The sequence below is a fragment of the Manihot esculenta genome, chromosome 15, assembly GCF_001659605.2.
Source record: "Manihot esculenta cultivar AM560-2 chromosome 15, M.esculenta_v8, whole genome shotgun sequence".
NCBI classification, from domain to species: domain Eukaryota; kingdom Viridiplantae; phylum Streptophyta; class Magnoliopsida; order Malpighiales; family Euphorbiaceae; genus Manihot; species Manihot esculenta.
In genome coordinates this window covers 6,326,755-6,352,680 of record NC_035175.2, presented here as the reverse complement: position 1 = coordinate 6,352,680, position 25,926 = coordinate 6,326,755, and the positions used below count along the sequence as shown (strand labels likewise).

The following is a 25,926-nucleotide window of genomic DNA, read 5'->3' as shown; positions in this document are numbered from 1 at the left end:
CTAGATTTTAGATTTTTTAAACAAAATTTTCTTTTTCCAAAATTGAAATTTTGCCTTGCATGTCTTTATTTTTATTTATTAAAATTTAAAAAGCCACCTTTTTTAAAATCTAATCCATATGAATCAAAATAAAAGAGAATAATTTCATACAAAGTTGATAAGTTGAATTTTTTTTTTTCAAACTCTACAGCAAAATGAAGTAGATAAGATATTCTTAAATATGAAGTGGAGATATTAGAACAGAGAATATTAATACAATTAATTTATTTTTTTCATATAATTGACACTAATTAAAATTTAAATTTAAAATCACTCACGTTTTCAGCATTGATAAATTAAAGTTTATTGGTCATAGAATTAGAGTTTAATAGTCTCTCTCCCAAAGTCTTGTAAAGAGGACATATTGACAAGCTAAAGTCTACAGTTATCCGTTGATCGAGTGGGATCAAAAATACCATTTGAAGTGAATTTCGTTATACTTTGGAGAAAAAAAGAATGGTAAAGATGGCACTACGTTGTTTCCCGTTTACCCCACGAAAGGAGCTGTTACGTTTGTGTGATCAGTGATGATTAATTTGTAACTTTTTGACACTTGCAACCTCTTAATGGTGATTTTAGTAGTCACATCATTCGAATTTTTGAATTTCTTTTTTTTTTTCAAATAAAAGGAAAGACTCTTTGAAAAATAACATACTGCCAGTCATTATTTTTTTACTTGAAAAAAAAGCTACTCGTTTGTTTTATTATTATTTAATAATAGATTTCATTGAGAATATTATTAGAAATAAGCCTAAGACTCTATTATATTATATTATCAATATAAATATACAAAGCCTAAATACATATTGAAGTATCAAATATAAGGAAAATCCCAAAAAATCTTAAGCAATTCTAGCAAGGGAAAGAAGAGTAGAAGATGAAGAAAGGAGCCTTATGCAAACCATTGGAAAACTTCAGGCAAACACCTCTAAATTTTGGGAGTCTTCAACCTCGACCTACAAGAAAACAACCACCACTATATATATAAATTATATGCAGCTAAAAGTTAAAACCCTCATCAATTAAGTTTCACTATAAATCATTCAATAAATCATTCAACCCACAACTCGAGCGAAGACAATCAGAGCCTCCCTTTAGTAGGGGGCATAAAAAGCTGTTCACCGATACAAATGAGAACCAATTCTTAAAAATGAAAGGAAACTTCTCCATTTGTTCAAACTAGTGAGAGAACTCTTCATCAGCAGCTCCTTTGTGTGATGGAAATAGCTTTATTCTATCCATAAATTAAAGTAAAGTTTTGTTGCATTTGCCAAGTCCTTTTGTTTGGGACTATAAATGTAAGTGGACTCCAATGGATTCAAAAGTCTTCCTCTATTCCATGAAAAGAGAGATCTTATAGAAAATTCAAGCTTATATAGAAATAAATTTAATAAATTATAAAATAAAATATTTACATTTAAATTCTTATTATATAATCTCAATGTCATGTGAAAGTTACATTTATATATAGTGACTGCATCTAAATATAAAATTGACTATTAGTTTACATTTTTAGGGTTTAAATTGTTAGCTCCATTCAATTGTTTGAAAATTAATTTGAGTCAATAAAATAGAAACTAAAAATGCTCGTTAGCGTATTTGTGTTTTGATGAAAAAGAAACAGAAATTGGATTCGCACTTATATATATTCTAATTGTGAATTAAATAATTTATTTTCTATGTACTATATAGGACGTATATACTGCTTTACTCTCTCTCTAGTGGTTGAAGTGTTTTCAGCGACTCTCAACTCCTTGTCATGCAGCATCCAAGGGAGTCTCTTGTCTTTCACAAGTTGTTCTCTCTGGGATTTGATCTTTATAGACTAGGTTTCTTTTCTTTGCCTCGGTTGTGAGGCTTTGTATGAGTGCTTTTATTCTAGCATTAGACCATGTATTTTTTTTAAATTTTAATGAAACTTCCTATATTTGGCAGAAAAAAATTATGTGCTTACAAAAATTAAATTTATTACTCGTCTAATATGAATACGAGATTAGAAGAATGAGAAAAAGAAGATTGTTGTAGATAGCTGACTTCCGATAGTTTAGAAATAAGAAAGAAAGAAAGAAAGATAACACATAACTTACCAACTCAAAAACATATTGCAATGTAAAATAATAAAAATATTAATCGTGATACAACAATCCATATTGACATGGATTGACATAAGCATGCAGATTCAGTAAATATCCGGTATCGTTTGAAATAAAAAATTTTATAAAAATTTAATCATTTTTTATTAATTTAAAAGAATTTATTTTTTAAATTACAAATTTTTTAATTTTTTTAGTCTAATTTTTGCAAAAATTCATCATGCTAATAAAAGAGAGAGATTAGGCTTAGGCTTTTTTTTTTCTACAGATTCAGAGAAAATTAGGTTGCGAAGTCAGGTTCATCTTGCGAGCTAATACCACCAACAAGCGCTACTTTAGAAAATTGCAGCATATAATAATAATAATAATAATAAAACAATACATATGAGAATGACTACAGGTAGATCAAACATGTCACCAAAAAAACCCAGGAGCTATATCATTGGTCAAGCATAATTTTCAATGCACAAGGCTAAAAAAACTCATACAAAACCGAGCACCCCATTCCTAAAATATACAAAGATAGAGCTGACCTTATTGATTTATTCTCCTTCAAACAAAATCCATTATCTACAAGTAGGGGTAAACCCTAAATCTTCCACTCTGACCCATACTGTTCATCACAAATATTGGCAAGACAGTATCTCCCCCATTCTCCACCTCCAATAACTAGAAATCCACGAACCAAGTTTCATCTTAAAATTTTAACCTGCCCGAGGCAGTTACAGCAAAACCAAACCCCACTTCATGCTGAGTCTATTGCTTCAACCTTTTGTCGGGCCAGGTACTTTTCTCTCCGCTCTTTCTGAATAACACATATAAAAAATGGTGAATTAATTACAAGACAAATATACAAGGAACTCTAGACTTCAGTGTGAAATCAGATAATACACATACCCATTCATCTATTACAAGACCTTCCCCAACAACACGAGGCCCAGTGTCAGGTGGAGGTTTCTTACGAACTTCAACAGCAGCATCAGCTTCAGCCAACTGACGCTTCAGTTTTTCCAATGCCTTGAAATAAAAAAGTAATTATTGGAAACCTATTTTTCGCATTATCAGAAATCTACAATATGTAAAGATACTTACAGGACTAGGATGCTCCACATCCAAAAATACAACCCGCAATATTCTCTCAACTGTTACTTGATCCTTCTGTTCATCAAACTGCAAGGGAAACAGCCTATTAAGTTTAACCTAATAATAATACAAAATTTTTATGGCATACAGCAAAAACAAACACAAAAGCCAAAGTAACTTGTATAGAATGAAACTAATCAAGAGACCACAAAAATAAAAGAAAAGTGCATAGAACTTAGAATTACAACAATTCCTTGGTCCAATGTCCAAGGGAGATAAACTTTCAAATGTTTAGAAGATTTTCCTCCCTAGTTATGACAATGTTGGCAATTTGCATTAACAGTTCATTAATTGCAATTGGCAGCTAATTGTTGATACTGAAAAGCTTATGCAGTTAGGAAATGGCCACCAATATATATGAAGCATCCACACTTATTTTCTTTTTTGCCCCTTCTTGATTAATAAAACTGAAAACAAGAGCCCAACTCAAAAGATTATAAAGCTATAACCTAGGACAAGGGACAGCAAACTTTTCTAACCAAAAGAAAGGGTGCTATGAGCAGAATCCAAAACCCAAACAAACCAACCTCTGAAACCATTTTAGTGTTAGTTTACCATAAACCGATCCAAGAGCTTAAGCTGCTTGAAAATCGGTTAAGAAAGAATATTGATCATTAAGAATCAACAATAACTAGAGAGAAAAAGGAAAATGTTTTCCCTTGTACAGGGAAATTAAAATAAATTACAGGGGCAAAATGCAGAACAAGGTTCCATAGCTAACCTACAAAAAGTTAGGAACTTAAATAATTATAATTTTTCAATATGTTCATACATAGAGTTCTTTGGTAACAGAATGGAGGTAGCTCTACCAGTGATTCTAAATCATAGATGACAAACATTATTATCCAGGATTCCAGGAACTTGAGAAGAATGTGTGTAACACGCTAGTCAAATAGCATGAAAATCCTACTTCATGAAAAGAACATTTTTGAACTACAATTCTAATAGTCCCATTATGTCTGCAAAAATTAGAGAGAAAGCCTAAGTTGAGACAACAGAATATTATTTGGTCACACTCATAAGCATCTAACATGACCATGAAACTAGGAAGTGAACTTGCAATTCAATCTCTTTGAAATTATATGGTTGGCAATACATTTTCCAAACAGGAAATACTTTCTCCATGAGCAAGCTCTTCAAGTGGCATCAAGATCTTAAACTCTACTCCATTTCCCATTAGTTTTCCAATAGTGTATAAGAGAGAAAAAACTTTGCCACACCCCTCGTGAATAAATTATCTTGCAATCCTTACCAAAGGCATATCCCACACTAACCCAATAAAATGCTTATATATTTTCCGTTTCAATTTGTTTCAAACAAGCAAAACTTTGACAGTAGCTATATATATATATAAATATCAGCAATGTTAACATTTTAAGCCTAAATAACAAAAAAGAAAGCAGTATTATGAGACTCACCAACTCAGGTGCATATTCTATTCCTCCTTTCACTTTCAAGCTCATGATCTTAAACTTGACCTTGCTCTTCTGGTCTATTACTTTATCATTGTTCTCTGGCTGCTCCACAAACTTGAACACTGCCCAATTCAAAACAAATATAAATGCCACAATTTGCATAACAAATATAAATGTGAAATTAATTACATGTGCATAACCTAGCTGCATCTGTTAAAAAAAGCGATGCTCCTGATCAATAAAATATGAACTATTTCAGAGTTCAAAAAAATAAAGAATGGGTCTCTTACCAGTTGCAATAAGGCTCTCTCCTGGAGCAAGGATGCCGCCCGGAGGACGCATGAAACAGCTCTTTGGTGCCGTTGTTTGAAACTGGAATGCGATAGCAAAACCAGTAAAAAATCATTTGAGGTTATGCAAACGAAAATTAAGAGTTTCTGAACTAACATATAATTAAGAGTTTAAGCATTTTATTAGAAATAAACAAGTTTACGGCAGAGGAAAACGAAAACGACAAAAAGAACAGAGGTGTAAGAAAAAGGATTATTATTCCAGTAATTATTGGGATTGGTCCAAATAGATCCGCATGTATTCTACAAAGGAAGGAAGAAAAGAAAAAAGAGCAAGAAGTGATTGGAGAATGGAACTCATTTCCGAGGTCAGTAGGCCACTAAGCCAAAAATAAAATAAAGATGGAACAACAAAAAATTAAGTAATTTCATTTTTCACCCAAATATTATAAAAAGGCCAAACCTCAAAATTTTTATATACAAGGCCCTTCTACCATCCATAATATTTAAAACATTCATATTCAGATAAGAACAGAAGTGATGTAATGCGAATTATGCAATGTCACAAAATGATAATACCTTATCTTGCCTTAGCTAAAATCCAAACCAGTAAAATTATTTAATGACCCATTAATTATAATTAAATATAATAATTCCACACTATTATAAAATAATGTAAAACATACCTTGAAAGCTACATGAGACCTGCTAGTGTTTTTTAACCTGATAGCACTCCTCGCCTGTTTTCCTGGTTCATCTGCAACACCCACAAAAAAAAAAAAAAAAACTTCAGCCACTACCGAAAGAAAAAAATATATAATAAAATAAAACAAAGTACAGCGAAAGTGAACTTCAAAAAATAAATTCAAAATGATGCTAGAAAACTTCTAATAAGGTTTGCAGAACAGCGTAGAAGAAGGCAAAAGAGTACACCAAAGTAAAATAAAAGAGGGTGGGGGGGGGGATACAAACCATGTAATTCATACTGTGTACGTTGACGAAATCTCTGATTCTTAATATTTCAAATAACAATCGATATGAACGAAAATGAAAATGATTGCGAAAATAATTCAAGTTGACCAAAGAAGAAAAGTCATCGCGTGTACTAAATTCAACTGACATACACGGAAAGTAGAGGTAATTGGCAGGGTCGAGGCGGAGTCTACGCCGAGCAGGGAGAAGAGATCTGGCAATAGAAGACACAGTTCTTGAAGATGATGGAGATTTAGAGCTATTCTTAACCTCCAGGTGCCGGTTACTGCTGTTGCCGTTGTGAGTATGGTTAAGATTCTGTGTAGAAGAAGAAGACGAATTTGTTGTTCCGCTCTGCCAAAAAGGACAGAGACTAAACAGTTTCTTATCGCTGTGAGGCTTTTGCCGGTCAGCGACCGCCATCGATGTCACCGTACAAAACGTCGTCGGGCTTTCTCTCTATCTCCAGGAAAGAAAAAAAAATTCTCAAAATAACAAGAGAGAGAGAGTCGGATAAATATCTGTGTCTGGAGTTGGATATGGTAAGTGGTGGAAAGCGTGGATTAGTTTGTTTTTTTGTAAAGGAAAAGTGTCTCTCTCACGAGTTTTAAACATTGGTGTCGGGTTTAAAATGGTTGTTTAAATTGGAGTTGAGTTGGGGGTTGGAGTCCGCGCCTGGAGGTGGTTGTACAGTGGGAGATATGCGTGAATAAGAAGAATGTGGAGGGCAAAAAAGAGAAGAGAAAGTCCAGGTGCGTGATGCGAGGGAAATGCAGGCGTCATTTGGTGATGTTCAACTACTGGAATTAAATGATGAGAAAAGTAATTAGGTGAAGATTAATGTACGGCATTTACGCTTGTCGGCTCGGTTAGTTGGACGGTTGGTTAATAAATTTAGGGAATAATGACATTTCTTCTCCGGTTAACAAGTTAAAAAAAAATTCAGGGTAACTTTAAAATACTATGCCACGGTTATTGCTCTATAAAATAATAAAAACTATAATCTTCGATGAATTAATTTACATAAGATGATTTTATTTTAATTTGTTAGTTATGCTCATTTTTAAATTTACCTCGTTCTGAAATATAATTTGAAACTTATTATTTTATATATTTTATATTATTAAATTACGTAAAATTTACTTTTTCTTATGAATTAATCCAAATTTTAGTAACCTAATAAATTAATTAAAAATAATAATATTTCAAATAATCAATCTTGTGTATTCTTTTAATGTATTTTATTGCAAATTATACGAAGTTAATAATAATAAGTTGAATAATTTATTTTTAATAGTATAAAATACAATAAATTTATTATTAATTAAAAATTATTATACTATTTATAAAAAAGTTATATTTTTATTTTTATATATTTTTATTTTTAAAGTTCCTATATATATATTGGCTAATTTTAATATTCTGATATTTGAAAAAAATCTGATAATTTTCAAGTAATTATCATATGAAAAGGTGTAACTTCTGCATAAATTACGAGATAAAATATAATTCACAAGGGTTTTTTTTTTTTTTTTTTGAAATGGATAATTCACAAGGTTAAAATTCTTTCAAAATAGTTTTATAGAAAATATTACATTTATTTATTTGAAATTGCATCGTTTTTTTGCTTGGATCATTTCAAAAAAAAAAAAAAAAAAGAGATGATATATGAAAATTTCTATGAAATTTGAATTATGTTTGTAAAATAAATAAAGTTTAATTTTTATGTAATTTGTATTATTTTTATAAAATTATGTAATCATTATTTTTATATAAATTTTAATTAATTTTATCAATCTTATTAAATAAGTTAAATTAACAAGTCAAAATCGTCCAGATGGTTGAAATATCTCCTCTTGAATATTGTTCAAAAACAGGAATTAAATCTCCTAACTCCATTTCCTCCGTGGTTGTCCTATAACGAGTCTTATAAAATACTTTAAGCATTCTAAAAAAAATCATAAATTCATGCTTATATTTTTTGAGAATAAAAAAAATATGGTTTATGTGTGAATTTTGTTGAAAAAAACAAATAAATGTTTATAAAAATATCTTTCATGAGGCGACCTTTTTCACCCTCACTGTAATGAATAACTGCTCACTTGCACTGTTAGGGTGGATTAGTGGCGGTGGAATGTGGTGGCTAGACTGATGAGGTTTATTATAATATTGGGTATTTAACTTGGGGAAGAATTCGCGTCTCTGAACTCTGAAGTGCTTCATGGCCAGGACGTGCGCCTCAAGATCTTCCCATGGCCTGGCCGAGAGAAGATTTGCCCGAAAAGGCCTCTTCTCTAAGGTTCATAGCCCTTCCCACATGCGCACGGCTATTTCCCATTAGGGCCTTGAGGTACTCTGCACTTGGCTCTTTTCAACATTGTATCTATTTGCAAAACCTGGAGGCAAGTTTATTTGTTTACTGTGCTTTCAAACACTTCAAAATCACTTCTAATTTCACTTATAAACGCACTTTAAATCATCAATTCATATCTTATGGGCACTTTCCAATCAATAAACATCAAAATTAAACAAAACTTTGAAAGATACAAAAGACATCAGTTGTAATTGCAAATGACATTAAAATATATATCTAACTCTCTCAACAATATATATAATTTTTACTCACAGTCGGCAAATTTGGCAACATTTTCTCTCATTTAAAGAGACTACTGAGCTTTTTTTTCTTTTTTTTTTAAACTCCTGATATTGATTCATTTGCTTCATTATCTGAATTCAAATGAAAACAAATAAATAAATTTCAAAAGAATTTCAAAATAGTGCCCTCTAAACAAAGTAACAAGATCCAAGGACATGTCAATTAGGTCCCCAAATGATCAAGTGCATGAGAGTCTCGGCTTTCTCTTCCACCCTCTTCCTGACCCTTTCATCAATTCTCGTCACCTGATTATTAACAGCAGATCCACCAAGTGTACTGCTATTATTGTTGTTGGGTGCTGCAGATTCGGCCACCCAACCAATATTTCTCCTCTGCTCCATTTGCTTGAATGCCACCTCTAACTTGCATACTCCTCTATTGCTCGACATTTTTTTCTTCTGGTAAAGCTCGCAGAGGCGAAGGATGCAAAGAAGATTCTGGATCACTCAAAGGGAGTTGTGTAAGTCATAGCCATCAGTGATGGCGAATTTATATGTGTAGTGAATATTAAGAAACAATGGCGGCTCAGGAAAACTAGGGTCCGTCTCTGATTTCCAGTTCCAGGGAAAGACGATTTGTATTCTTGGCGAAACTGGTTTCGAGCGAATTTGGTCCAACTTTCTTCGGTTTTAGAATCATGGATCCTCAGCTCCCCGATTTGCGGGCGCTGGTTTTTTTAATTCCAAGCGGTGGCTAAATACTCGTTTTATGCTTAAAGAAAAATTATTAAATGTATTACCATCCAATGAATTTATACCAGTATTTAAAAAAATTATACTTTATAAATTAAAAATTTTAATTTTTTAATAAATTATAATATCATTAGATTGTACAACCTCAATATGATATTGAAGTGATATTTCATACTATACAATAATTAAAAAAATAGTTTATGCTTTCTTTAGTTTTTCTTTCATCTAAATAATTCATTTTTCGAGCAATTGTTGAATTAATCCATATTCACATAAAACAAACTTAATTAAGAAAATAAAATATTTTCTCACAAATATTAAAAATCTCTATATTTTAAATTTGAGATTAATGATTAATTTTATTTATTTATTTTTTTAATTTTAAAATTTAATTAAAATATATATAATAAATAAAAAAATTTATTATTTAATTTTCATGAAAAAACTCTTTAATTAGTTATTTAATTTTAAAAAATATATTAAAATATCTTTAATATTTTTAAAAATTTACTAATTAATTTTTATTAATTTTAGTTAAAATATTTTATTATTTGATTTCTGTAATTTTAAAAAATTTATTACTTAGTTTTATAGTTATAGAAAAATTACTAATTAATTATTCTATATAAATAATATTTTAGACTTATTTGCACTACAATTAAAATTAATAAAATTATTAATCAATAAAATTTTTAAAAATATACTATTATGTGGGCACGTTTTGAAAAAATGAAAAATTTTAATGGACTAAATAGTAACTTTTTAATAACTTTAATCTTGTCCGCGTGAACAAAAATGAGCTGGAGCTTTGACATTTCCTACTTTTAAAAACTTAATATTTCTTTCGTGCACTTTATGTTAATTCCATTCAGCTCTTTACTCCATTATAATTTATTAATATTCAAAATCTTAATATGAGGCATAGGGATAAATATCATATTCTATATAAAAAAAAAAAGAAATACGTCTTCGTAAATATATAATTGAAATAAGCCTTTCACCAAGATAATTCATGTTTAACTTCATTCTCCATTACTTAGCTTAATTTTAACTTTTTATTTAAATTAATTCATTAATTATAATTCAAATTCAATGTACCTAATTAAAGTCAAGAAAATTTTATAAATTGAGTTTCTTAATTTTATAGCCTAAACCGACAAATTAAGAAAATTTAACAACAAAATTGAATTTATTGCTTTTTTAGTTAAATCAATGTGTCAATGAATTTATTTTAGAAATTTTGATTTTTAAACTAAAATTTAGCTTTTATTTAAAATAAAAAAAACAAACTAAAATTTAGCTTAAATTGAAATTTGTAAACTAATTAGATAAAAAAATAAATTAATTAAATTGAACAACTTTGAAAAGTATAAAAATGAAATCGCATGTTTGATGAATATGATTTACTCATATCGAACAGCACTTTGATTGTAGATGTTCTCCTTCAACCTTACTTAGCACTTCATCAGCATCGAATTCTGCTCCATCTTTGTTCAGGCAAAAACTTGTCTGTGAACGATTTTGGTCATCCCGTTTATACATATTCCTCTTCCACTTTCCACTACAAACCCTTAAGAGCTAAAATGTTAACTAGTTAAGTTAACATTTCCTCTTCAATTAAAGAAATCGGCCTTGGTTGATTTTATCACATTTGGGCATAATTAATCGTTGGTTTCAGAAGAGTGTTTGATGAAATGCCTCAAAGAGATATCTTTGCTTGAAATTATATAAGGTTCCTATTTAATTAAAAAATAAGCAAATTTCTTAAAAAAATATGTATCGTTGATATAAAATATTACCACGATTTAGTAAATTCAGCACGATATATTTAGTTTATTTATGATTTAGCTAAGTAAATGATTAGTCATCTCAAGATTATTTCAAAAACATAATTAATTATAATCCAATTTCAAAGTTCACACTCTAATTAACTATTGACTTTACACATAACCACTAAGCTCCGTCGTTTCATGGAAGTCTCTATTTTCTTTTTCAAATAAGTCTCTCTATTCTACCCATAAAGGAGGATTTTGTTGCATTTGCCTAAGTTCTTCTCAACATGTAAGTGGACTCTATTGGGTGCTGAAGTCTTCCTACGTTCCATGAACCAATGAGAATATAAAGAGCGATCCCATAGAAAATTCTAGCTAATAGAAAAATAATTATAATACATATAAAATTAAATTTGTATATTTTATGTATAGGAGTTGATTTTTTTTTTCTAAATAATTAAGTTTTTTTAAAATTAATTAAGGTGGAATGGTTCTTTAAATTATAGAATAAGTAATAATATTAAAAAGCATTGTGGCTTACTTAAATAGATAAATCTATGAGAAATTATTGCATCTTTTATTCAAAGGTAAGTAATAAGGTCCTGAGTCCTGACCTAATGCACCAAACTACAAAATTTTCATTTATTGATTTAAGAAATTAAATGTACGTTAAGTCAATAGGTGGACTTTTCTCTCACGCTTATGGCTTTGGTATACCCTTCTAATTAATTTCGTTTTTCATGAATTTTAAGTTTTTCTCAATTTGTTGATTTTCTTTACTCTATATTAAAGATATATATTTTCAGACTGACATTAACTAATTAATTTTTTTTCTCAAAACAATTTTAATAAAATTTTTATTTTAAGTAAAATATTTTTCTAATAAAGAATTAAAAATATAAAAACTCGTAGGTTGTCTTTGGTCACTAAATTGTATAAACATGAGAAAAGACTTTTTTATCGAGGAAAAAAGAGGGGCAAAGAAAAAAACTGAGTGATTAGGTGGGTTTGAAAACCCAGTCAATGTATTAATTTAACCTATAAAACAATAAGGAAATAATCCAGTTGACGCCCACAAAAGCTTGCAGTCAAAATCAAATCTAATGAAGCGTTATGTGTTGGCTTGACTATTCAGTAATAGTTCAAAGTTCAGTTTTGGACCATTTGAAAAATTTTGGTCGTGTAATGCTAAACTGCTGATCGCTGATGACAGGAAAATTTACCAAGTGAAATACTCTTGGATGTCTAATAATTAAAAAAATTATTTATTTTGGCCGAAAAGCAACAAGCGTTACTGATTAAAAAACAAGTTTATTGATGAAATGGGTGAGATTAAAAGGCCCAACGCCAAGAAAAAAGACAACAGCCCACGAACCGGATTAGATAAAAAGGCCCACGAAACAACCCAGCTCACAATTGAGGGGTTCTAGGTCTAAACTTGGCTGTTCAGGAGCAATTGCAAACCTAATACAATAAGCTAGAATAGTCACTAATTCACAATAATTCCTTTTTTTCTAAAAAAAACCCAATTTTTTTGGAAAATAAATCAAACAATTATTTCACCTGTTAAATCCTCTCAATAGATTTTTTTTTATCAACATAAATTAAATTAAGACCAAATCAAAATCAAACTTAGAACTCCTCTGAATAAAATATAAAAAAAAAACCACATTCCAACCGAAATCCAACGAGTATACTAATAGAAATCAGGCCCTCTCCTTCCAGCTCAAATTTATCGCCATAAGCCAAAATCGCGATGCAGAATTCCGCCGATCTCTAACTCACTCTGGTATCTCAAATTGTATGTGGGTACAGAGAATAAAAAAGCTAAACTGAAATCAAGAAATGAACTCTACTTCTTTCATTAAGATATAGGAATCCCACAATGATTTCTTTCCTTATAATGATGGATCAAAATTGATAATCATTGCAAGGCAAAAGAAAAGTTATATTAACATAAACCATAAAAATTCAATTTGAATATATATGGCCACTAAAATCTAGTAGTACTGGGACCCCAGCAGCTCAAAGCCATTACTTTCTCCACAGAAGCCTCTTGTTTCTTCAACTTAATCATACTCTCATTAGACACAGCTGCTGGTAGCAGCATTGAGGAAGACCCAGAAGCAGAAACAGACGCAGATCCAGAAGACGATCCAGAACCAGAAGAAGGAAGCATCTTGAAGGATCTTATATTGTTGTTGGCGTATTGTTGTATAGATCTAATAGTGTAATTCCACCTGCAAATGCCTTGATCTTTGAGTGCTTCAACTGCGCCAATGGTGGCAGCCACGATCCAAGCTTTCCTTGTAGCGTTCATATTTTGAGATTTGGTTGAGATGGGGAAGAGAGAGGCTGAAAGAGATGAGTGTGTTAGTGCTCTGTGTTGATGGATTGGGGAAGAGGAAGGAGTTGGTGGGTCTCTATATAGTTGGAAGGGAAGTGAAAAAACCATTGGCACAGGTTAAGGCGGAAAAAAGAGTCCATGGTTTTTGGATCATAAAAGCAACCGTTCGGTTTTTTCGAAGCTGGTTTTTAAAAATCCGTGCGCGTTGGCGTTGTTTCCTTAGAAGGATTGATATTATTAGATTATTCAGATTCGAGGGGAAATGGGAATAAATTAAATCAAGTACGTATAAAATAAAACATTTTTAGTTAATTTAACTTTTCAAATTGGGAAAGTTGATTGTATAAGCCTGACAGGTCCAACTATCAGTTTTTCTCTTATATGTTTTATAATTTAGAATTATAGCAGGTTACATGTTTTTATATGTATAAATATTAGGAGAAGTTCTGTCAGTTTTTCGGGTCATATCAGTCTCTACAGTTTGGGGATTGGGTGTGACAGATTGACTTGACACAAAACACGAAATACAAACACGTTTTGTAAATAGATTTTTTTAATAAAATTCAAAAACATTATATTAAGTTATATATATATATATATATATATATATATATATATGATGCGTGATTAAATATATAAAAGAAAAAAATGAGTTAATTGATGTTTATAAATATATTTAAATTTATAAATTATTAAATAAATAAATTTAATAATGAAATAGTTGGCTGTTTTAAAAAAAATAAAATAGTTGATGTTTAAACAGTGAATTTAATATTCAAATCAAGTCTTAGTAGAACAACAGACGATATAATGTCTTGATCGTCATTTTTATAGGTGAGACTTTTGTGACCGTATATTAATTTATTAAACTCTTATAACGTGATTTTATTTTATTAGTGACAGTTTTGATAATTTATTTTAAATGATTATTGTGTGGTTTGTCTATAATTTAGATCAATAATTTTTTTAGGTAGTAATAATAATAAAAAAAATATAATATATACATATAGTTTACATCAATAATTTTTTTATTTGAAGTTTTTAGAATTTTTTTTAATAAATGTCATTTTATAATTTTAATTCTTAATTAAGTATTTTTTTTCTTAGTTTGCTTTTCTAAAACATTAACTAGGTTGATATACTATTTTTTAATTGAAGAGTAGGAATATATTCTTTTAATTTCATTTTCGTTAAAATTTAATATATTTATTACTCTTATTAATTTATCTGAAAAAGCAGTAAAAAAAAAAAAAGGGAGTGCAACATAGACATTCAAAATAGTGAGACACAAATTTAAGATGTTGTAATAGAATACCTATATTGACCATATGTTCCAACATTTTTATGTTTTTGCCCTTTTGGATGAGTATTACCAATACAAAGCAAACATCAATGTTAAAACCTGATAGTATTGGGACCCCAACAGCCCAACCGCATAATTTTCTCAAATGAGTCCTCCAATTTCTTAATCTGAACATCGCCCATCTCATGAGTTATCGATGGTAAATAAGAAAAAGAAGAGAAAATGGGGGGTGGAGGCAATAGGGATGTTATATTGTTGTGTAGAGATGTGATAACGTAATTCCATGTGCATATTCCATGGTTTTTCATGCCAATACTAGCTGCCACAATCCAAGCTCCACTTCTTACGCCCATTTCTTTCTTCAAATGAACACAAGTGGAGACAGTGGATGGCCTTTGCCTTTGCTTCTCTAATCAGTACATTTTTTTTTTTTGGGAAGCATAGGGTAGATGCAGGGCTCCTTCCTTCTTTATATAGGCGTAGAGCTTGTGGAACACTTGTATAAGGTTAACTCAGTAGCATAGGGAGTATCACTGGTTGTTTAGGAAATAGCTCCAATTATTCATGGCTTTGTGATAAGGAGAAATATATATATGTATACATATAATTAAGGGTATCGTTGGAATGTAGATGTTGACAAGAGAAGAAAGATTTGACCTTGTTGCTCTCTCTCTTCCTCATAATCAGAGGAATAAAAAACTAATATAAATTAAAATTTTTTTAAAAAGTCGGTCTCAGTGCTACTCTAAGTCGTTGGATAAACTATTGTGTAATGGATTGTTTATTTTCTTATGCAAGAGATTTAAATGTTGAAGTTTCTTTTTTTTTTTTCTTAGACTTGCATTTGAATGATTTTTTTTTTTTTTTTTTAAGATGTGGATAGATGGAAAAAATCAAGTAGGCATGTTGCCCAATACAAAACTGAGTTGAGCTAAAAAAATTTTTAAAAAAAGCTATCATCTCTAATGGCTCTTGAAAGTAGAGCATGGGCCGCTTTGTTCCCATCCTTTTAACATGTGAAAAGGAAATTGAGTTAAAAAATTAGATAAATGCTAAATATGCTTGATTAATTCTTTAATAGCAACGGGGAATATTGTGACCAGCCATGAACTGGATCACCAATGATTTAACGATTGAAATAGTAGTAATGATATATGTATATCAAATTAGTAAGCATTGATTATTATTTGTTAAAATATAAAAAACAAAAAGATGAAAAAGGTGGGAGTATCACTGAAAGCCATGGGGACAGCTGGACAGGGACAGGGACAGCAAAGAAATGTAGTGATAGGGAAGACTAAAGAAAGGCATGGTTGGGTTGTTTGTTCTTATTATGAAGTTTGGGGGAAATAGCTTGGTCTTCCACAAGCAAATGGTTTTGTTTTTCTCTTCCGGCTCTACAGTTGTCGTTTAGACATGTTACAACTTCAAAATTTACACTACTTTCTCCGTGCATTATAATTCGAAAAACCATGGCTGAATCTAGTGGCGGATCTAGAACTTTGCTTGGGGACTAAATTATATTTATTAATAATGAACAATAAGTAATAGTTTTAATTAAAAATACTATTAAAAGTATTATACTTTATATACTTTAAATAAAATAATAAAAATATGTTCAGATCAGACACACTCTGTAAGAGAGGTGCTCTAATTAAAAACTTTAGGTGTAACTAATTTTTCTAAATGCAACATATTTTATTCTAAAAAATCTTGAAGATAGAATTCACATGCAAGCATACATATGATAAACTCAATAATATTACGTTATATAATTTCTTATATAACATGTAATAATAAGAACTAGAGTTCCGCCATCTTTATTTCCCAAACCTCCAGATAGGCCATCACTTTCTTGCAATTTATTGGTACTTTTATTTTATTTTATTTTTTTAAGCGAGACATCTTTTCGAATAAGTGATTCTTACTTTCGTAAGGTTTATTAATCCATTCAAATAATAATTAATATATTACTAAAACAATAATAGTTTTTATTATGAAATATGGTGTAATCTACCATAAAGTATGGTTTTTTGAATTTTAATTAGATGAATGAACATATTTATGCAGGTAAAGAATTTTCCTTGCGCTTGGATGTGCATCTCCATATATAAAGCATCGTTCTACATACAGTCCACGCACTCATGCAGGGCAATTCGGTGCTGCCGCAGAATTTGCAGCTAAATTGCACAAAATTTCTATTGGATTGGAGCAACAGTAATGAGGTTGGTATGGGGCTGTACATTGTAAATAGATACTACTCCTGGCTGGCCATAATACACAAGATATAATGAATCACAGCCAAAGCAACAAGCCAAAACTGCAAACTAAATCTAAGACTAGCTCAACTAAGTTGAGATATATCAAAATCATCCGGAAATCTAAAAGTATCAGCGGCTCCAAATTTCCTCCGTTCTTCACAATCTTCAGCAGACTCATCTTCTTCATCAGTATCGTCCTCATCATCGTTATCGTTAATGGGTGAAGCTGGATCATGTATACTTCTGGATCGGCATGATGCTGTGGCAAGCATAGTCACTTGGCCATGATTAGAAATTTCCACAACTACTGTGTCATCATCAACTGGAAGTGGTTGTTTCCAAGGCTCTCCATCAATTCTCATGAATGTGTGGTCAGCTTCGCCCTTGCGGAACTCAAAACGAATTCTACTTGCCTACATACAATAGCGAGACAAAATATCAGCTTTTCATAAATGCAATGCCGGAGAGACTGTTGCTGTCAAAATGGATTTCAGTCACATATAGAAGTTGATTACTCATCAGCATATGTATGTCTCTGAATTATTTTAATTCTAATCAGGTAAAGTCAGATGTTGACGTGTTCCCTTCACCCTGCTCTGAAGTCTGGACCCACATTATCTCTAACTAAAAGTTCCAAGGGAAAAGTGCCAAGCTACAGGAGTTTAAAAACTATAAATAGCCAAGAAATTGAATAGTTTCATTTCTTACCTGTGCAAGACGAGTCCCATGTCCATTTGGAGCTAGCAGAACAAGGCCATGCCAAGCATTCCTAAAGCCAACAACCTCAATAAGACTATCATCTACGTAAGGAGGTGTTAAATCCCTCTGTAAATGAAAGATTTATCCAGTCATTAACATTGATAAAGAAATGAGCTGATGGGGAGTGAGAGACAGCAATCCTATTCAAGTCATGCAGCAAACGCATATGCACAATGAGGATGTATGAACAAAATTTGTATTATTATGTGCCTGTGCATGGTTATGGACAGAGAGGGAGAAAAGGAACTAACATAACGCAGTTTCTTCCCATTGGGTTTTCCCCAAGGATTGAGTCCGCCTGAAAAACTGGGCAAGTTGAGGCAAACAATGGACCTGATGCTGTATAATAAAGACAAAGTATCAATGCAATGAGGCATCAATTTATATTATTGGAGGTTGGATTGGTTTATTCATGTTATTTGATGAATTAAATAACGCAGGAAACGTTTAAAGAAAGAACAGAAAGGAAAAAAAAGCAAACATGAAAAACATATACAAAGATCAAAATGTAGTGCAACCATATGTAGCAACCATACGCTAATTATTTTTATACTAGATTATAGTCCTTGGTCCGTCTAATGACCAAGAGATAGCGAATTATGCAAAGGTGCAGTTTTGCATTTATTCATAGAATTGAAAAGAGGGAATGATAGCATTAAATAGACTATTGTTTAGGCAAACTGCATAAATTTGAAATAAGCACTTCGACGCAGTTTTTCCAAGAAAGTTCTAAGTTCAAGCTCAATCTATATAACTAAATTGAAAAAATACAAAGCTGCCAAGCATGGAATGCAGTTAACACCACAAATCAAATTTACATGTGAAGTTAACGCCCGAGTGTTATTGAGAAGTATGAAACTGTAAAGAGAACGCTCCCCTCAGCCAGCTACTAACTAGAAGGAACTAGCTGTATTTTTTATAATGTATTTTTTAATATCTCATTCATAAACCCATTTGATTCTCCAAAGGTACATCAAGAGTGTTGTTCCCTTATCTACCACAGAAAACAAATTAAAAAAAACAAATTAAATTGCTTAACTTTGTAGTTTCTTTAATATATTCAATTTCACAACTACTACTATAATAAAAGAGGAAGTGCGAGAAGAGAGTGCACAGAAAAAAGACTATCATATGTCACCTGCTGGGTATGCTGAGGTCCTCCCATTGACCTTTGCTTTTCATGACTTTAACCCTTGTAAGTTGTGCTATGTTCCTGAATTGACATCAATTAATTTCAAAGACATGGACAAGCAAATATAAAAAACGTAAATAAGAATGCTGGGCAAAACAAACAAAAAAAAAAATTCAAAATGAAGTACCCAGTTCTTGAAATGGTAACATTTAAGTTATAGCTTGGGTAAAGTGTAATGGCATAATTTAATATGTTTGATCCCATTTCTTAGAGATTCAGTTAAGTAACTTTGGAACTGTATTACACTAAACTATCAGATTAAAAATCCATCTACGATTAGTAACAGCTGCTTCCTAGAAACTGATATCATTACTACCGTAGACAGAGAAAAATGAAAGCTATCACTGTACTTGTAGGATAATGTATTCAACCATGCGACAAGAGACTGACCGTGAAGAAGGATGAAGAAGAGAGGCACAAAACCATCCTTGAGTACATCCAAGCTTTAAGTAAGTACTCTAATAAACCCAGAAGGCAAAATAGCAGCAATAAGTAATATGATTTGGACAGGGATTTTAACCAACGAAAAAATTATCAGATTTACATACGGTGTGAAATTTGAAATAATTACAGTTACGCCAAAAATAAAAATTGATAATGGTGCTTTATCTCAGACGTTGGGTATTGCAAGAATATCAATGTCGTATTCGTTGCCACTTGGCGAAGATTAACTGATAATATACATGTTTAAAGTTTCAACTCACTGTAGCGAATGTTCCTCCCCCCTTCCTCTCTCTTATTTCCCAACTCACCTTGTAGGGAACTTGGTTATAAAACTAAGGTGAAATAAAAATGAATCCAATGTAGATTGAAAATTTATACTCATGCACGACAAGTAATCAACTGAGATTTTAAAGATATCGGCACATTCAGAAAGTGTGGCAACATATAACCGATTCTCATCTGAACTATAAGCAACATGTTAGACAGTGAAATTAGGAGAATATTACTACAATTATTTCTCAATGTTGGCAGGGGCTTGAATAAAAATATTACCAGAATCCTTTTCAAATAATCATTAATATAGTAGGTTCTTTAAATATGTTCAATCCAATTTTCACCAGAAACAACGAGTAAAACAAAGATAACAGAAGGTAAGTTCAAGCCAAGTTCTAATCCTGCCTACAGTAAATGCATAACGTTAAATATTTGGTGTGTTACCTGATTTACTAATTGGTTTTTAAATTTCTCTGGGTGTAACTTCCTCTCAGAGTGGAAGGCGTATGATACTTGAGCATCCATTCCTACAGAAATTAAAACATCTCACTCAAGGAAGTTGGCCAGAATAATAAAGCAATAACAGTTACTACGAGCAAGAATCAATGTCACCCATTCATTTTGATATTTATTGAACATCTTTTTAAATACTTTAAATTAACAAATAGAAAACTTCCACCAACTTTTGCTGGCATACAAGATAAAATTAATTGATCTCCAAAGAGAGAATTTAAGCTTAATTTTTGGAGAATGTATAATTAGGAGGGGCAGCCATGAACACTGAAGGATTAGTATTCATGTGAGAAGTAAAACGAACAAGGGAAGACATATATCAAATAAAACTCCTATTTTTCATGATACAGTGATGTTAGTTTTACATAGCTTCAAATTTCCCTTTCTCAAAAACCCACATTTTGCCTCAAGGAGTCGATAATATTCTTTTTAAATGCAGATGGAAATCTATGAAATGCTAGCATAAATTTCTTACCCATGCTAAAATAGTTCCAAAAGCCCCCTCGAAAAGTGTGGTAACCCTCCTGATAACAGCCAAAGAAAATTTGAAAAATAAGAAGAGCATTCTATCCTGTGAAGCGAAACAAACATCAGAAGGGAAATCAACAAATAGAGCAAAGTCTAATCGCATGTTCACAAAATTTAAAAGTTGATATCTCAACACTCTCTATTTAATTATCCAATTCTTTCCCCTTCCACTAAGTACAAGTTGCGGGTGTTAACTGGCATATAAATCCACTAAATACGAACACATATGCTTTCATTTGGGCCTAATGGCTGATACCAAGAGAGCAGTGAACATCAAGATCTATTGTCCTCTGATTTTGGAAGTTAAAATTGATGTGTAACTAAAAAAAAGAGTATGCAGATACAGTTACATCCGAAATGAAAATAAAAACTCACCATATTTAGTGAATCTGATTCAGAGACACGATGGAATGCATGCAAGGAATGGGGCAGTTCAAGAGGCGCAACAGGGTCACAAGAACCTTCTTTTGGGCGTTTCATTCTCATGATAATGTGCCAGCTATTTGGAAATAAATAAAAAAAGATGCTTTTATAATCCACATGAAAATTAAAATCAGAAAATAAATTGGAGGCAAGGAGAACAAACACACAAGCAAAGAAACTCTGCCGGATAATGAAGAAAAATGGAACTACATCAAAATTCAAGGAAATGAAGAAGTATAATAGATTAAATGTCATCAATCCAAATTTATAAATTGTTCATTGACTCTTTTAACCTGTAAACTTGCCTTGATCAGAACAAGATTATACAATCCAGTTTAACCATCGACACAGAATTACGATGAAATTTGAAAGTGCAAAATTGATTTTCAAATCTTTAACAAACATAATGAAATTTTCAACATCATTGTTCTTAAAGAAAAGAATTCTATTCAAACTATTAACCAAAAATTTTTGCCTTATTATTACTACTATTAGTTTAGGGTAAAATTTCTCAAAATTCATGCTACTGGTTTTCCATTAGGAATTATCTTTTCAGTCTTCTATCAGAATTCAATCAGCAAGAGGATAATAACACATTCCTGCTTGAATAACGAAGTCAAAATAGTGAGCAGCCAGACAGGTAAAAGAAAATATGGACTACCTACGTCTATGAACAGCTTTGCTACCTCCCTTGAAGTCATAGCAAGGAGAAATTCATAAGTACCTGACATGTTCAATTTACTTACATCTTAATAATTATTGTTATTATTTCTCCAATTACTAATTGTAGATACATCTACAATTCAGTGTCTAATTATGCCACATGAGCTGCTTGTGTGAATGCATGTGTATGTCTATATATATAAAAAAGAGAGACCTAGGACATAAATTGTTTTCTTACCTGTCAATTTTAATTTCCCTGGCAGCCTTTACTTGTTTCAAAAATGACTCCACAGATAAACGGTCTGTGCCTGGGTTTTTCTTTCCCTGGGAATCAATAAGATGTATGATACAAAATTCTAAATCAGAATTCAACAATGGCCTCCGGTAGACAGTTAATGGACTTAAAAATACGCATTAACAGGAAATTTGGTTCCAGTTCTGTGCTAGTTACATTGCCCAAGTAACAAAACCATGCTACAAGCACACTGGAGTTCTTATCAGGGAACTACTATTGACATTAAAATGATTTCTTTCTGGCTATATATAACTGGAAGCGAAAAATGTATATTGTGTGTTTTCAGTGGAAATAGAAGCATAACCGGCAGAAATGGCCAGGGTTAATTAGAAGAAGTTCTTAAGGGGGTGGATATTATCCTACATCGATGTGGTAATAGTTGAGTGAACAACACAGGATCATCAAAGCATACCCAACCAAATGAAAATGGGAGGTTATTCCCTGTTCCCAGCGGTACTGTAGCTATCGGTGGAGGTTGAGGTAATTTGAGATCACAAACTACACCAAGTAGCCAACCAGCTGTACCATCTCCACCTGCAACCTAATGATCCGGGTATACATTAGAGGAAAAAGAAAATATGCGTCGCAGTGGGTAAACAGAACATAAATGCCCATATATCAAAACGGAAGAAAATAATGCAATCCAAAAATTCGTCTATTAACTAAATAACTCACTATTATTCTTAGTCGCTTCTCAATTTCAGCCGCCAATTCATCACCATTGTTCTTTAGTGTCTGCAGAGTGGCATAAATTTGATGGAGGACCTTATCAGGAGTCTTTTCTCCCAAATCAATAACCTACAAAAGGTACTTCTCCATTAGAAAACAATCTAACCGCTATTTAATTCCTTGTCCAATAACTAGGTTTACCTGGTTTTTGTTAAGAAGGGTGCGATACGTAACAAGAAGTTCCCCTCCGAGCTGTCCCCCACTTTTTGAATTGATGAACACAATGACAGGACAGGAAGGCAAATGAGACTCATTATCGACCTCTGATCCAGGCACAAGAATGTAATCTGGAATACAGAAGTCCTTCAATACACTCTCAGATGTTACATCGTCTGCGACTGATTCATGACTGCAGAATTTCGGTCCAGAAAACACATGAAAAATCAGCTTCAGAAATATAAATCGATAGCTCTCCATACGCAATTAGCATTAGAGGAAGCAGTATCTCACCTCCTAGACACGAGATGACGAAATGAATCCCTAAGATCTCTCAATCTCCCAGAACGAGGAGAAAGGCTGTTACGAAGATCCAACTTCCTCATGAGAATCAACTAACGAGTAATGAATATTCTTTCGGTTTTCCGCCGACCAAATGGAACAAAAGATATGAGATACCTAACAAAGAGAGAGAAATATATAAAGCTTCAGTGCAGATGAACCATGGAAGAAAGGGATTATTCGGAGGTCGCAATTGAGCGATTCTTCCTTGGTCCAAAGGCTTCTTCGAAGAAGGTGATGATAATGATTAAGATCAGCGAGAAGAAACAGAGAAATGAATATAATATGAAAAGTTCCTAATCAAGACTTGTGTTCGCCTTTTTACCATTTCAATCTTGAACGCAACTGCGCGGGGGCTTCGAAGCCAAGACTGATTTGGCTTTCCTCCTTCCTGGGTAAGCTAAGCGATTCCTTTTACCTGCTCCTGCAAACGGACACGAGAATCTGCAGGTAGCCGTTGGAACTGGGTTGTTAATTATTTCCGTGTGGGTGAGCTCACGATTTTATGGTGGATTAGGTGAAGATAACGCGTTTAATCAGGGGAAAAAGTTTCGCCGATGGTGATCAGGCATTGGATGATGATGATTGGGTGAATTTGGAGATTTTAGGTAGTGGGTTTTGCATTGGGCGATGTCCTCTTTAACGGAACTGGAATTGACATTAGAAATAACGTGGAAGCTTCCCATTTGCCCGAACTAGAAACAGGGAAACGAGTGGGGCTGCCTAACAAAAATCCAAAAAGGATCGAAACTTCTCTTTGTTGGCGCCACATGAGCTTTTTGTTTTTTTTTTTGGTCCAAACATGAGCTACCTAACTTCCCACTGAAAATCACTTTGCAATGCTAATTAGTAATTTCCCCACTTTTTCCCCCAGAAGAAATAAATTATAATTATAATCTTTTAATAAATTAAATAATAGCACGTGGAGTGGGTGGATTACTAATTAGTTTATATTAATAATTTTTATTTTAATTAATAATTTTTACTGAAACAATGAAATATTATAGATCAATTATATTATACACCGATTTAGTAAAATATAAAACGTGTACATATTAATTAATAATATTATTTTTTATGATATATACACATGACACATGCATTTATCTATAATTAATTTATATATAAAGTGAGATAAAATTTAAATAGAAATTTTTTTGAAATGAATTTAAATAGAAATTATAAGTTTTTTTTTTAATTTTTTTGTATAAATGCATATAGATATTTTGTATAAATATTTTGTTTATCTTATTCTCACATGCAACCTACTAATATATGATTTATTAATTAACACATTAGAAAAATAAAGAAATACATTTGTTTAAACTACATAAAAAGAAAATAAACATAATTAAAATAAATTTATAAATATTGTGAATAACGTTAAATCTCAAATACTCCATATGTCTCACAATTTTTGTTATTTTTTTATTATTTTAAAATTATTATTTATTTTTTACACTATAATAACATGTAAAATATTATTACAACTCTATTTAATTTTATTTTAATTTTAAAAATTTTCAAAATATTTTTTAATATTTAATAAAATTTAATATTTTTAAAATAAATATGATTTAAAAACTTTTAAAAAATTATAAAAAATAAAGTGAATAAAAATTATGAGATAGATGTAATATTACATTGTAATTTTTTTATTTTTTAAAAAAAATATTCATATATTTTTCATCATTTTAGCCTTAAGAATATTTATAGATGTTTATTTGGTTGTTGTTATATATATATATATTTATAATTATTAATTGGATAAATGATGACAAATTATTGGATTAAGGACTATGATTTGGTTCTGCTAATAACTCTAATAAAGGTGGATTATATTATGAGATCACTTTATAGAATGATAGAGAAAGAAATGAAGTCATCCGAATAGCCACTTGTGTTTTCAAGTCATTCGTGAAAGTTGCTTTTTTATGTTATAATCCTCAATTATCCAGGCTAAGTGAGATGTTATGATTGTATCAAAAAGTATTATGAAATGCTTTAATTAAATAAAAAGTTATTAAATTACAGAGACTAAATAATTATTTTTTCTAAAATTAATAGCAATAAAAATGAATGGATATAATTCCAATTTGAGCTGATGGATGATTCGTTTAGGATGGTGAACATTAAGAAGGGAAGAGTTCCAGCAAGGGCCCAGGCCCAGGCATATTTCTTTTACTCTTTAATCTAACAATTAAGAGATTTTGTAATTCGTTTTTATCGAATAGAATAGAAGCAATGACAGCTACAAATGACATTATTTAAAAATATATATATAAATGACAAATCTCAAGACTAGATACTTTTTCACTTATTGCACTGTAAAATAGAAAAATAAATATTAATTAGGCTAACCCTGATTAATAAGACTTAAAAGATAGAAAGAATTAATGTAGTTAGCCCTTTGAAAGATATTGTGTTATATATTAATTTTATTTTTAAATTTTTACTTCCTTTCTTACCACAAAATAATAATAATTAGCCACAAATATAGACTAATTAAAGTTACGTACAGAACTTATACACGTCAGCCTTTACGGTGGTATAGTACCCTATATGAAGCTACAAGCTTTAATACACAAATCGTCAATTCCATTGCATCATTGAAAGGTTGAATCTC

General features: G+C 31.2%; 3 protein-coding genes across 4 annotated transcripts; all 3 read right to left on the bottom strand.

Moving 5' to 3' along the window:
* Positions 1–2,544: 2,544 nt before the first annotated feature.
* LOC110602474 (vesicle-associated protein 4-1) lies at positions 2,545–6,549 on the bottom strand. Its single transcript, XM_021740007.2, has 7 exons — positions 6,105–6,549; positions 5,667–5,737; positions 4,981–5,062; positions 4,694–4,812; positions 3,225–3,302; positions 3,030–3,149; positions 2,545–2,937 (listed from the first exon to the last, which is right to left on the bottom strand). The coding sequence occupies exons 1-7, from the start codon at positions 6,373–6,375 to the stop codon at positions 2,878–2,880; spliced, it is 801 nt and encodes a 266-aa protein (XP_021595699.1). The 5' UTR covers positions 6,376–6,549; the 3' UTR covers positions 2,545–2,877.
* A 6,356-nt stretch (positions 6,550–12,905) lies between these two features.
* LOC110602445 lies at positions 12,906–13,568 on the bottom strand. Its single transcript, XM_021739971.2, has one exon. The coding sequence runs from the start codon at positions 13,525–13,527 to the stop codon at positions 13,066–13,068; it is 462 nt and encodes a 153-aa protein (XP_021595663.1). The 5' UTR covers positions 13,528–13,568; the 3' UTR covers positions 12,906–13,065.
* Positions 13,569–16,800: 3,232 nt separating this feature from the next.
* On the bottom strand, positions 16,801–23,915 carry LOC110602476 (diacylglycerol kinase 5). Of its 2 annotated transcripts, XM_021740009.2 has the most exons (14): positions 23,626–23,915; positions 23,253–23,417; positions 22,944–23,151; positions 22,749–22,871; positions 22,486–22,614; positions 22,017–22,102; positions 21,068–21,191; positions 20,640–20,688; positions 20,096–20,178; positions 19,325–19,392; positions 18,881–18,955; positions 17,994–18,081; positions 17,692–17,808; positions 16,801–17,396 (listed from the first exon to the last, which is right to left on the bottom strand). In XM_021740009.2, exons 2-14 carry the CDS (start codon positions 23,342–23,344, stop codon positions 17,067–17,069), a joined length of 1,572 nt encoding a protein of 523 aa, XP_021595701.1. In that variant the 5' UTR covers positions 23,345–23,417; positions 23,626–23,915; the 3' UTR covers positions 16,801–17,066. The 2 variants fall into 2 exon arrangements, with proteins under 2 accessions (XP_021595701.1, XP_043807378.1); XM_043951443.1 differs by lacking the exon at positions 22,486–22,614.
* Positions 23,916–25,926: the final 2,011 nt, after the last annotated feature.